The sequence below is a fragment of the Eucyclogobius newberryi genome, unplaced genomic scaffold, assembly GCF_026437365.1.
Source record: "Eucyclogobius newberryi isolate DKJ021-1_F unplaced genomic scaffold, fEucNew1.0.hap1 SCAF_243, whole genome shotgun sequence".
NCBI classification, from domain to species: domain Eukaryota; kingdom Metazoa; phylum Chordata; class Actinopteri; order Gobiiformes; family Gobiidae; genus Eucyclogobius; species Eucyclogobius newberryi.
In genome coordinates this window covers 109,749-122,940 of record NW_027315883.1, presented here as the reverse complement: position 1 = coordinate 122,940, position 13,192 = coordinate 109,749, and the positions used below count along the sequence as shown (strand labels likewise).

Here is a 13,192-nt window from a genome sequence, read left to right as displayed (position 1 = left end):
GCTTCTCAGACGTTTCTCCCACGTTTCTAAAGTTGAGACGCTCGACAGCTGCAGAGAATCATCCGACTTAATGATGTTTGAGGATTCTGTCCCGACACGTTTCAGCACACAAAGAAAACACACACACACACACACTCACACACACACACACACACACACTCACACACACACACACACACACACACACACACTCACGCACGCGCACACGCACACACACACACACTCACTCAGACACACACTCACACACACACACACACACAGACACGCACACTCACACACGCGCACACACACACACACACACACACTCACACACACAGACACACAGACACACACAGACACACACAGACACAGACAAACACACACACACACACAGACACGCACACTCACACACAGACACACACAGACACACACACACACACAGACACGCACACTCACACACAGACACACACACACACACACAGACACACACACACACACAGACACACACACACAGACACACACACACACACACACAGACACACACACACACAGACACATACACACACACACACACAGACACACACACACAGACACACACACACAGACACACACACACACACACACACAGACACACACAGACACATACACACACACAAACAGACACACAGACACACACAGACACACACAGACACAGACAAACACACACACACACACAGACACGCACACTCACACACAGACACACACACACACACAGACACGCACACTCACACACAGACACAAACACACACACACACAGACACACACACACACACACACAGACACACACACACAGACACACACACACACACACACAGACACACACACACACAGACACATACACACACACACACACACACAGACACACAGACACACACACACACAGACACACACACACACACACACACAGACACACACAGACACATACACACACACACACAGACACACACAGACACAGACACACACAGACACACACACACACACACACACACACACAAAGCACTCGATCAAAGACGTGAGGAGAGGATACTGTGCAGGACAAAAGATGAAGAAGAAAGAGTTCAAGAGGCTATTTTTGTTCAAAAATAAACTGGTTTAAGATTCAACCTTCCTGTTGTTTATAATGGAATTTTGAATCCCTGGAGATTCAGCTGTGTCATCTGGTGCTAATCAGTTACACAGAGAAGAGAGAGAGAGAGCCAGGGACAAGAGGAGGCTGATGGCCCATCACAGGACTGAGAGGAAACAAAGAGGGGTTGTTTCCGGTGGGCGGGGCTTACTCAGAGTAAGATAAATATCTGAGTTCCTGGTCTTGATTCACAGATTGAGAATGACTCTTGGATGAGAGTTGAGACGTATCGTTTTCGACACTGAATCCAGATGAAACGACTGAAACTTTCTCTACAATGGAACACATATTCTCTTTGTTTTACCGATAAGTGTAGTTTTTGCTTGAAACCCGCTCAGACACGGGAATAACAAGCAAACTCCACACGGAAAGACCCGGGAGGCACAGCCGAATGTTAGAAAAGCAAACAATGAACCGAACATCGTCAATAACTGTCCCGACTGTCCCAGAGCAGCCTCCTAGAGACAAACAGAAGAGGGACAAAGACCGGCCCCTGAGGAACACCAACACACTGAATCCACTGATTCCACTGGGCCCCTGCAGAACCATATTTTCTTGACATTCTCTCTCCCCCTCTCTCCCCCTCTATGTCTCCAGGTGGACTGTGTGTACTCTCTCTCACCCTCTTTCACCCTCTCTCTGTCTCCAGGTGGACTCTGTGGATGAGTCTCCTTGTCCTCGCAGCTGCAGTTGTCCCGCGCTCAGAGAGGTTCATTGCACCTTCAGACACCTCAGCGCTTTGCCCAAGACCTTTCCTCGAGACACGCAGAGACTCAACCTGGGGTAAGAGGGGCGGGGTAAGAGGGGCGGGGCAAGAGGGGCGGGGCAAGAGGGGCGGTTGTAAGAGAGGCAGGAGGGACAAACAGAAGAGCAACATGTCTATATGTTTTACCCAATTATCATTTGCATCCCATTAAAGTTGCACCAATGAAATTTCCCCATGTGGGACAATAAAGGATTATCTTATCTTATCTTAAAGCTGTTCTTGCTGCAGTGCTTGAGTCCTCCTCGCGGTGGCGCTCGGAAGTCACTTGGGAGTTGCTCGGGTCCTTCTTGCGGTGGCGCTCGGGTCCTCCTCTGGTCCTCCTCTGACCTTCCTCTGGTCCTCCTCTGGTCCTCCTCTGACCTTCCTCGGGTCCTCCTCTGGTCCTCCTCTGATCCTCCTCTGATCCTCCTCTGGTCCTCCTCTGGTCCTCCTCTGGTCCTCCTCTGACCTTCCTCTGGTCCTCCTCTGGTCCTCCTCTGGCCTTCCTCTGGCCGTCCTCTGACCTTCCTCTGGTCCTCCTCTGACCTTCCTCTGACCTTCCTCTGGTCCTCCTCTGACCTTCCTCTGACCTTCCTCTGGTCCTCCTCTGGTCCTCCTCTGGTCCTCCTCTGGTCCCCCTCTGACCTTCCTTTGGTCCTCCTCTGGTCCTCCTCTGGTCCTCCTCTGACCTTCCTCTGGTCCTCCTCTGGTCCTCCTCTGACCTTCCTCTGACCTTCCTCTGGTCCTCCTCCGGTCCTCCTCTGGTCCCCCTCTGACCTTCCTTTGGTCCTCCTCTGGTCCTCCTCTGGTCCTCCTCTGACCTTCCTCTGACCTTCCTCTGGTCCTCCTCTGACCTTCCTCTGGTCCTCCTCTGACCTTCCTCTGACCTTCCTCTGGTCCTCCTCTTGTCCTCCTCTGGTCCTCCTCTGGTCCTCCTCTGGTTTCCAAACACGTGCGAGTTTGTGGAGCAGATTCAGGACGAGCGACTCTGAAGCTGATGTCGTGTCCCGCTCAGAGCAGAGGCAGATGTGGAGCTGAACACCTGCAGGACGAGTGTTCACCAGCTGGTGGCGCTAAAGCTGACGGAATGATCAAGAACATGAACCTGGAGCTCCTGCAGAAATGAACTGTTTTTACATTCAAACGTTGGAAAAAGGCCGGGTTTATTCAAGATTTTGTCTAAATTTGCTTCAATTTAGTCTCAATTTTGTCGGATGAGTTGGATTTTGACACCGTTTGATTGACATTAAGGCAAGAACATACAGTTTTTGTTTCATCAAACTAAAAGCATATTCGGGCCACAAACCGAACGACCAGAGTTCACGGAAACATCAACAACAAGAGCGTATTTACTTTGACAAATATTGTTTCAATTCCAGCCCCGAAAGCGGTGGATCTGGCCGACAGAGGACGAGGTCATTATCGTGACGCATGCGGACCACCAGCACGGGGGGGCGGGGCTTAAGGATTTAAGAGAGAGGGATCAATAGAAGGGGGTGCACGGTGGCAAAGGCGGTTAGCGCTCTTGCCTCCCAAGAAGGAGATCATGGGTTCGATTCCCGGACCAGACCAACATCACATGATCTCTCTGGGTGGAGTCTGCATGTTCTCCCCGTGTTACCGTGGGTTCTCTCCGGGTTCTCCGGCTTCCTCCCACCGTCCAAAGACATGCATGTGTTAGGCAAAATTGGTAACTCTAAATTGGCCCTAGTGAATGAATGTGAGAGTGTCTGTAATGTCTATGTCTCTGTGTTGGCCCTGCGACAAGTTGGCCACTGTCCAGGGTGTACCCCGCCTAAGGCCCGAAGTCACTGGGATAGGCTCCAGTCACCCGCGACCCCGAAAGGGAACAAGCGGTAGAAAATGGATGGATGGATGGATCAATAGAAGAAGTAGAAGAGAGAAAAGAGGAAGACGAGAGGAGGTCTGGAGCTGTCGTCGCGCTCAAAGTTTATTTGTGGATGTTTATCTATGAATATTTACAGCGAGACGTGTGTCGGAGCCAGTTTCTTTACCCATAATCCTCTGCTCCGGGGCCTGGACTCTGCTGCAAATGAGATCCTTAAGATTTATGACACAATTTGTTCCCTTTTCCGTCGGGCTTCAGCAGACGACGCAGAGGCTGGTGCCCCGGTCATGAATGATCGGTTATGGGAGATATTGAAAGGTTTCCCCAGATATCGTATCGTTCTGATATCGGATAATCGGTGGATATTTGGCGCCGGTCTTTCTCTGCTCCGTCCCAGTCCGTGCGTTTGTCCTCGGAGCGTCGGATGTGTCCAAAGAGAACAAGGAAGAACAATAAAAGTCATTAAAACGCGAATATTCATCTTCATAAATCAGACACAAATAAAACCGCTGAATGTCACTTTAAAGTTCATATTCCAGGCGTTTGTCTAATTATGACGTCGTTCGGTGGCTTTGTTCCTGTGGTAAACAATAATCATCGTTTTACATCAGCCAAGTCACAGTTTGTGATGGAAATACAGGAAGTGGAGCTGAGTTCTACAACAGGATCTCTCTGTGATGTCATCAAAAAGCGCCATTCCATCAAAAACGTGCTCACAACTGACAGTTCAAACGGTCATTTAACAAAATAAAGGTGTCGTCAGGTGTCGTCAGGTGTCGTCAGGTGTAATCGTGACTATCGTACGATTTAAATGGACTTTGTCGCTTGTTTACAATCCGGTTGCTAAGTAACTAGTGCGAAATGACCTCGATGTCATATTTGCTGGACACATCAAACCAGGAAGTGACTTTATAAATGTCACCAAAATGGACCAAAACAGGCAAAAAGTGACTGTCATAACTTAAATATCATCATGTTCCCTTTGTTTTACTGAAAAGTGTCGTCCAACGTGTCACTTTAAACACAATCGATGAGTTTTTGTAGTATTTTCTCCGCCACGGCAACAGAGTCCACCGTCTCTCTCGACTTGATCAGAACTCGTGTCAGATCTGAGGAACACGTCGCGTATGTTTGTGGAAAAGAAAAGCCGCCACAAACTCCCAGATTCAGCCCCGAAACGGACGGAAAACTTTACGGAGCGTCACGCGGTCGGGGTCAAAGGTCAGCGCCGCTCTTTCACCCCTGTCACTCCAGATTTAGATTCCGGCTGGTCCGGCTGTTCAGTGTTGTTTACTCGTCTCGTTTCAGTTTTAATAGTCGCTAAAAGTCTGTTCATAAAAATGAGAAAATGGAGCCAACGTTTGCACGAAAACTGCATTTCATAACGTGACATATTAACGGTGACGGAGAACAGACACGTGTCAAACATCTGAGGCGATTATCGACCGCTCCAGCCTCAGTCAGGATCAGGTGGAGGCTCTGGACGGGAGGAAACTCATTTCAACCGCTTGTATCCTCGATGTTGTCCTTTGGGTCATTAAAGCTCATGACCATAGGTGAGGTCAGAACGTAGAGTAACCGTTAAATCCAGTGCTTTGTCTTTGGACTCAGCTCCTTCTTCACCACAACAGTCGATGCAGCGACTGCATCGATCCAACTGTCAATCACACGCTCCAACTGTCAATCACACGCTCCAACTGTCAATCACACGCTCCAACTGTCAATCACACGCTCCAACTGTCAATCACACGCTCCAACTGTCAATCACACGCTCCTTCATCACTCGTGAACAAGACCCCGAGATACTTGAACTCAAAAAAACAAAATCCCCAGTGTAAATGTTTTTGTGTCTAATCTGGTGCGTCTCAGGTACAACAGTCTGACGGAGGTGGAGGGGTCAGAGGTCCGGTCGCTGCGGCAACTGGAGATGCTGATGCTCCACGGCAACGACATCGAGACGATCCACGACGGCGCGTTCTACGGACTCAGGGCTCTGCAGGTAAAACCAGAGCCAGGATCCATCCCCTGTGTTCAGGAGCTTTAAGTCCCAGTCCCTGTGGGTGTCAGAGTTCATCTGTGGGTGTCAGAGTTCATCTGTGGGTGTCAGAGTTCATCTGTGGGTGTCAGAGTTCATCTGTGGGTGTCAGAGTTCATCTGTGTGTGTCAGAGTTCATCTGAGGGGGCTCAAAGTTCATCTGTGGGTGTAAGAGTTTATCTGTGGGTGTCAGAGTTCATCTGTGGGTGTCAGAGTTCATCTGTGGGTGTCAGAGTTCATCTGTGGGTGTCAGAGTTCATCTGTGGGTGTCAGAGTTCATCTGTGTGTGTCAGAGTTCATCTGAGGGGGCTCAAAGTTCATCTGTGGGTGTAAGAGTTTATCTGTGGGTGTCAGAGAGTTCATCTGTGGGGTCTCAGAGTTCATCTGTGGGTGTCAGAGTTCATCTGTGGGTGTGGAGTTCATCTGTGGGGTCTCAGAGTTCATCTGTGGGTGTCAGAGTTCATCTGTGGGTGTGGAGTTCATCTGTGGGGTCTCAGAGTTCATCTGTAGGTGTCAGAGTTCATATGTGGGTGTCAGAGTTCATCTGTGGGTGTGGAGTTCATCTGTAGGTCTCAGAGTTCATCTGTAGGTCTCAGAGTTCATCTGTGGGGTCTCAGAGTTCATCTGTGGGGTCTCAGAGTTCATCTGTGGGTGTGGAGTTCATCTGTAGGTCTCAGAGTTCATCTGTGGGGTCTCAGAGTTCATCTGTAGGTCTCAGAGTTCATCTGTGGGGTCTCAGAGTTCATCTGTGGGGTCTCAGAGTTCATCTGTAGGTCTCAGAGTTCATCTGTGGGTGTCAGAGTTCATCTGTGGGTGTCGGAGTTCATCTGTGGGTTCTGCTTCTGTGACTCTTCCAGATCTTGAAGCTGAGTTACAACAAGCTGAGGTCTGTCCGCCGGGCTCTGTTCGAGGGTCTGACGGGGCTGGTCCGGTTACACCTGGATCATAACCTGATCTCCTTCATCGAGCCGTACTCCTTCTCTGGCCTGACGTCGCTCAAGCTGCTGCAGCTGGAGGGAAACCTGCTCAGAGAGATCCACCCGCACAGCTTCATCACCGTGTCAGTGCTCGGACACTTCTGGACCTCAGGACTCAAGTAAGACCTAAGACCTAAGACCTAAGACCTCCCGCGTGAACGTTTGTCATGTGCAGAGCTCCGTGAACCTGCTGTGACTGTGCTGTAGACACCTGCACCTGTCGGAGAACCTCCTGGAGCGCCTGCCGTCCTCCTGCCTCTCCTCGGCTCCTCGACTCGAGCTCCTCAGCCTCCACTCCAACCCCTGGATCTGTGACTGTGGCCTGAGCTGGCTCCTGCACTGGGGAGCCGAGCACCAAGGTGAGGAGCACACGAGGGTTTAGACCTGGTTTAGACCTACTTTAGTCCTGCTTTATCTGGTCCTCGGGTGCCGTGTGTGGCTCTTTTGTGTGTGGCTCTTGTGTGTGGCTCTTGTGTGTGGCTCTTGTGAGTGGCTCTTGTGTGTGGCTCTTGTGTGTGGCTCTTGTGTGTGGCTCTTGTGTGTGGCTCTTGTGTGTGGCTCTTGTGTGTGGCTCTTCTGTGTGTGGCTCTTGTGTGTGGCTCTTGTGTGTGGCTCTTGTGTGTGGCTCTTGTGTGTGGCTCTTCTGTGTGTGGCTCTTGTGAGTGGCTCTTGTGTGTGGCTCTTGTGTGTGGCTCTTCCGTGTGTGGCTCTTGTGTGTGGCTCTTGTGTGTGGCTCTTGTGTGTGGCTCTTCCGTGTGTGGCTCTTCCGTGTGTGGCTCTTGTGTGTGGCTCTTCTGTGTGTGGCTCTTGTGTGTGGCTCTTGTGTGTGGCTCTTGTGTGTGGCTCTTCCGTGTGTGGCTCTTCCGTGTGTGGCTCTTGTGTGTGGCTCTTGTGTGTGGCTCTTCTGTGTGTGGCTCTTGTGAGTGGCTCTTGTGTGTGGCTCTTGTGTGTGGCTCTTGTGTGTGGCTCTTGTGTGTGTGGCTCTTGTGTGTGGCTCTTGTGTGTGGCTCTTGTGTGTGGCTCTTATGTGTGGCTCTTGTGTGTGGCTCTTCCGTGTGTGGCTCTTCCGTGTTTGGCTCTTCCGTTTGTGGCTCTTGTGTGTGGCTCTTGTGTGTGGCTCTTGTGTGTGGCTCTTCCGTGTGTGGCTCTTCCGTGTGTGGCTCTTCCGTGTGTGGCTCTTCCGTGTGTGGCTCTTCCGTGTGTGGCTCTTCCGTGTGTGGCTCTTCCGTGTGGCTCTTGTGTGTGGCTCTTGTGTGTGGCTCTTGTGTGTGGCTCTTCCGTGTGTGGCTCTTCCGTGTGTGGCTCTTGTGTGTGGCTCTTGTGAGTGGCTCTTGTGTGTGGCTCTTGTGTGTGGCTCTTCCGTGTGTGGCTCTTCCGTGTGTGACTCTTCCGTGTGTGGCTCTTCCGTGTGTGGCTCTTGTGTGTGGCTCTTGTGTGTGGCTCTTGTGAGTGGCTCTTGTGTGTGGCTCTTGTGAGTGGCTCTTGTGTGTGGCTCTTGTGTGTGGCTCTTGTGTGTGGCTCTTCTGTGTGGCTCTTGTGTGTGGCTCTTTTGTGTGTGGCTCTTGTGTGTGGCTCTTGTGTGTGGCTCTTGTGTGTGGCTCTTCTGTGTGTGGCTCTTGTGTGTGGCTCTTCTGTGTGGCTCTTCTGTGTGTGGCTCTTGTGTGTGGCTCTTGTGTGTGGCTCTTGTGTGTGGCTCTTGTGTGTGGCTCTTCTGTGTGTGGCTCTTGTGAGTGGCTCTTGTGTGTGGCTCTTGTGTGTGGCTCTTCCGTGTGTGGCTCTTCCGTGTGTGGCTCTTGTGTGTGGCTCTTGTGAGTGGCTCTTGTGTGTGGCTCTTGTGTGTGGCTCTTCCGTGTGTGGCTCTTCCGTGTGTGGCTCTTGTGTGTGGCTCTTGTGAGTGGCTCTTGTGTGTGGCTCTTGTGTGTGGCTCTTCCGTGTGTGGCTCTTCCGTGTGTGGCTCTTCCGTGTGTGGCTCTTCCGTGTGTGGCTCTTGTGTGTGGCTCTTCCGTGTGTGGCTCTTCTGTGTGTGGCTCTTGTGTGTGGCTCTTCTGTGTGGCTCTTGTGAGTGGCTCTTGTGTGTGGCTCTTGTGTGTGGCTCTTCCGTGTGTGGCTCTTCCGTGTGTGGCTCCTCCGTGTGTGGCTCTTGTGTGTGGCTCTTGTGTGTGGCTCTTGTGAGTGGCTCTTGTGTGTGGCTCTTGTGTGGCTCTTCCGTGTGTGGCTCTTGTGTGTGGCTCTTGTGTGTGGCTCTTCTGTGTGTGGCTCTTGTGTGTGGCTCTTGTGTGTGGCTCTTGTGTGTGGCTCTTGTGTGTGGCTCTTCTGTGTGTGGCTCTTGTGAGTGGCTCTTGTGTGTGGCTCTTGTGTGTGGCTCTTGTGTGTGGCTCTTCCGTGTGTGGCTCTTGTGTGTGGCTCTTGTGTGTGGCTCTTGTGTGTGGCTCTTGTGTGTGGCTCTTCCGTGTGTGGCTCTTCCGTGTGTGGCTCTTCCGTGTGTGGCTCTTCCGTGTGTGGCTCTTGTGTGTGGCTCTTGTGTGTGGCTCTTGTGTGTGGCTCTTCCGTGTGTGGCTCTTCTGTGTGTGGCTCTTGTGTGTGGCTCTTCTGTGTGGCTCTTGTGTGTGGCTCTTGTGAGTGGCTCTTGTGTGTGGCTCTTGTGTGTGGCTCTTCCGTGTGTGGCTCTTCCGTGTGTGGCTCTTGTGTGTGGCTCTTGTGTGTGGCTCTTGTGAGTGGCTCTTGTGTGTGGCTCTTGTGAGTGGCTCTTGTGTGTGGCTCTTGTGTGTGGCTCTTGTGTGTGGCTCTTGTGTGTGGCTCTTCTGTGTGGCTCTTGTGTGTGGCTCTTTTGTGTGTGGCTCTTGTGTGTGGCTCTTGTATGTGGCTCTTGTGTGTGGCTCTTCTGTGTGTGGCTCTTGTGTGTGGCTCTTCTGTGTGGCTCTTCTGTGTGTGGCTCTTGTGTGTGGCTCTTGTGTGTGGCTCTTGCGTGTGGCTCTTGTGTGTGGCTCTTCTGTGTGTGGCTCTTGTGTGTGGCTCTTGTGTGTGGCTCTTGTGTGTGGCTCTTCCGTGTGTGGCTCTTCCGTGTGTGGCTCTTGTGTGTGGCTCTTGTGAGTGGCTCTTGTGTGTGGCTCTTGTGTGTGGCTCTTCCGTGTGTGGCTCTTCCGTGTGTGGCTCTTCCGTGTGTGGCTCTTCCGTGTGTGGCTCTTGTGTGTGGCTCTTCCGTGTGTGGCTCTTCTGTGTGTGGCTCTTGTGTGTGGCTCTTGTGTGTGGCTCTTGTGTGTGGCTCTTGTGAGTGGCTCTTGTGAGTGGCTCTTGTGAGTGGCTCTTGTGTGTGGTTCTTCTGTGTGGCTCTTCCGTGTGTGGCTCTTCCGTGTGTGGCTCTTCCGTGTGTGGCTCTTCCGTGTGTGGCTCTTCCGTGTAGCTCTTGTGTGTGGCTCTTGTGTGTGGCTCTTCCGTGTGTGGCTCTTGTGTGTGGCTCTTCCGTGTGTGGCTCTTCCGTGTGTGGCTCTTGTGTGTGGCTCTTCTGTGTGTGGCTCTTGTGTGTGGCTCTTGTGTGTGGCTCTTGTGTGTGGCTCTTCCGTGTGTGGCTCTTCCGTGTGTGGCTCTTGTGTGTGGCTCTTGTGTGTGGCTCTTCTGTGTGTGGCTCTTGTGAGTGGCTCTTGTGTGTGGCTCTTGTGTGTGGCTCTTGTGTGTGGCTCTTGTGTGTGTGGCTCTTGTGTGTGGCTCTTGTGTGTGGCTCTTGTGTGTGGCTCTTATGTGTGGCTCTTGTGTGTGGCTCTTGTGTGTGGCTCTTCCGTGTTTGGCTCTTCCGTTTGTGGCTCTTGTGTGTGGCTCTTGTGTGTGGCTCTTGTGTGTGGCTCTTCCGTGTGTGGCTCTTCCGTGTGTGGCTCTTGTGTGTGGCTCTTGTGTGTGGCTCTTGTGTGTGGCTCTTGTGTGTGGCTCTTGTGTGTGGCTCTTCCGTGTGTGGCTCTTCCGTGTGTGGCTCTTCCGTGTGTGGCTCTTCCGTGTGTGGCTCTTCCGTGTGGCTCTTCCGTGTGGCTCTTGTGTGTGGCTCTTCCGTGTGTGGCTCTTCCGTGTGTGGCTCTTTTGTGTGTGGCTCTTCCGTGTGTGGCTCTTGTGTGTGGCTCTTGTGTGTGGCTCTTGTGTGTGGCTCTTGTGTGTGGCTCTTGTGTGTGGCTCTTGTGTGTGTGGCTCTTCTGTGTGTGGCTCTTGTGTGGCTCTTCCGTGTGTGTCTCTTGTGTGTGGCTCTTCCGTGTGTGGCTCTTCCGTGTGTGGCTCTTGTGTGTGGCTCTTCTGTGTGTGGCTCTTGTGTGTGGCTCTTGTGTGTGTGGCTCTTCCGTGTGTGGCTCTTCCGTGTGTGGCTCTTCCGTGTGTGGCTCTTCCGTGTGTGGCTCTTCCGTGTGTGGCTCTTGTGTGTGGCTCTTGTGTGTGGCTCTTGTGTGTGGCTCTTGTGTGTGGCTCTTGTGTGTGGCTCTTCCGTGTGTGGCTCTTCCGTGTGTGGCTCTTGTGTGTGGCTCTTGTGTGTGGCTCTTGTGTGTGGCTCTCCTGTGTGTGGCTCTTGTGAGTGGCTCTTGTGTGTGGCTCTTGTGTGTGTGGCTCTTGTGTGTGGCTCTTGTGTGTGGCTCTTGTGTGTGGCTCTTATGTGTGGCTCTTGTGTGTGGCTCTTGTGTGTGGCTCTTGTGTGTGGCTCTTGTGTGTGGCTCTTGTGTGTGGCTCTTGTGTGTGGCTCTTGTGTGTGGCTCTTCCGTGTGTGGCTCTTCCGTGTGTGGCTCTTCCGTGTGTGGCTCTTCCGTGTGTGGCTCTTCCGCGTGGCTCTTCCGTGTGGCTCTTGTGTGTGGCTCTTCCGTGTGTGGCTCTTCCGTGTGTGGCTCTTGTGTGTGTGGCTCTTCCGTGTGTGGCTCTTGTGTGTGGCTCTTGTGTGTGGCTCTTGTGTGTGGCTCTTGTGTGTGGCTCTTGTGTGTGGCTCTTGTGTGTGTGGCTCTTCTGTGTGTGGCTCTTGTGTGGCTCTTCCGTGTGTGGCTCTTGTGTGTGGCTCTTCCGTGTGTGGCTCTTCCGTGTGTGGCTCTTGTGTGTGGCTCTTCTGTGTGTGGCTCTTGTGTGTGGCTCTTGTGTGTGTGGCTCTTCCGTGTGTGGCTCTTCCGTGTGTGGCTCTTCCGTGTGTGGCTCTTCCGTGTGTGGCTCTTCCGTGTGTGGCTCTTGTGTGTGGCTCTTGTGTGTGGCTCTTGTGTGTGGCTCTTGTGTGTGGCTCTTGTGTGTGGCTCTTGTGTTTGGCTCTTCTGTGTGTGGCTCTTCTGTGTGTGGCTCTTGTGTGGCTCTTCCGTGTGTGGCTCTTGTGTGTGGCTCTTGTGAGTGGCTCTTGTGTGTGGCTCTTGTGTGTGGCTCTTCCGTGTGTGGCTCTTCCGTGTGTGGCTCTTCCGTGTGGCTCTTGTGTGTGGCTCTTGTGTGTGGCTCTTCCGTATGTGGCTCTTCCGTGTGTGGCTCTTGTGTGTGGCTCTTGTGTGTGGCTCTTGTGTTTGGCTCTTGTGTGTGGCTCTTGTGAGTGGCTCTTGTGTGTGGCTCTTGTGAGTGGCTCTTGTGTGTGGCTCTTGTGAGTGGCTCTTGTGTGTGGCTCTTGTGTGTGGCTCTTGTGTGTGGCTCTTTTTAGTGTGGCTCTTCCGTGTGTGGCTCTTCCGTGTGTGGCTCTTCCGCGTGGCTCTTGTGTGTGGCTCTTGTGTGTGGCTCTTCCGTGTGTGGCTCTTGTGTGTGGCTCTTCCGTGTGTGGCTCTTCCGTGTGTGGCTCTTGTGTGTGGCTCTTCTGTGTGTGGCTCTTGTGTGTGGCTCTTGTGAGTGGCTCTTGTGTGTGGCTCTTGTGTGTGGCTCTTCCGTGTGTGGCTCTTCCGTGTGTGGCTCTTCCGTGTGTGGCTCTTCCGTGTGTGGCTCTTGTGTGTGGCTCTTCCGTGTGTGGCTCTTCTGTGTGTGGCTCTTGTGTGTGGCTCTTGTGTGTGGCTCTTGTGTGTGGCTCTTGTGAGTGGCTCTTGTGAGTGGCTCTTGTGAGTGGCTCTTGTGTGTGGCTCTTGTGTGTGGCTCTTCCGTGTGTGGCTCTTCCGTGTGTGGCTCTTCCGTGTGTGGCTCTTCCGTGTGGCTCTTCCGTGTAGCTCTTGTGTGTGGCTCTTGTGTGTGGCTCTTCCGTGTGTGGCTCTTGTGTGTGGCTCTTCCGTGTGTGGCTCTTCCGTGTGTGGCTCTTGTGTGTGGCTCTTCTGTGTGTGGCTCTTGTGTGTGGCTCTTGTGTGTGGCTCTTGTGTGTGGCTCTTCCGTGTGTGGCTCTTCCGTGTGTGGCTCTTGTGTGTGGCTCTTGTGTGTGGCTCTTCTGTGTGTGGCTCTTGTGAGTGGCTCTTGTGTGTGGCTCTTGTGTGTGGCTCTTGTGTGTGTGGCTCTTGTGTGTGGCTCTTGTGTGTGGCTCTTGTGTGTGGCTCTTATGTGTGGC

At 52.6% G+C, this 13,192-nt stretch overlaps 1 protein-coding gene across 1 annotated transcript in view; it reads left to right on the top strand.

Moving 5' to 3' along the window:
• Positions 1–1,793: 1,793 nt before the first annotated feature.
• LOC140372532 (matrix-remodeling-associated protein 5) overlaps positions 1,794–13,192 on the top strand; it is a gene marked incomplete at its 5' end in the record, with an annotated part of 49,894 nt that continues 38,495 nt past the window's right edge. Inside the window, 4 exons of the mRNA XM_072459663.1 lie at positions 1,794–1,927; positions 5,608–5,737; positions 6,631–6,869; positions 6,958–7,109. Coding sequence (XP_072315764.1) covers positions 1,794–1,927; positions 5,608–5,737; positions 6,631–6,869; positions 6,958–7,109 — 655 coding nt within the window. The remainder of the gene's footprint in view (positions 1,928–5,607; positions 5,738–6,630; positions 6,870–6,957; positions 7,110–13,192) is intronic.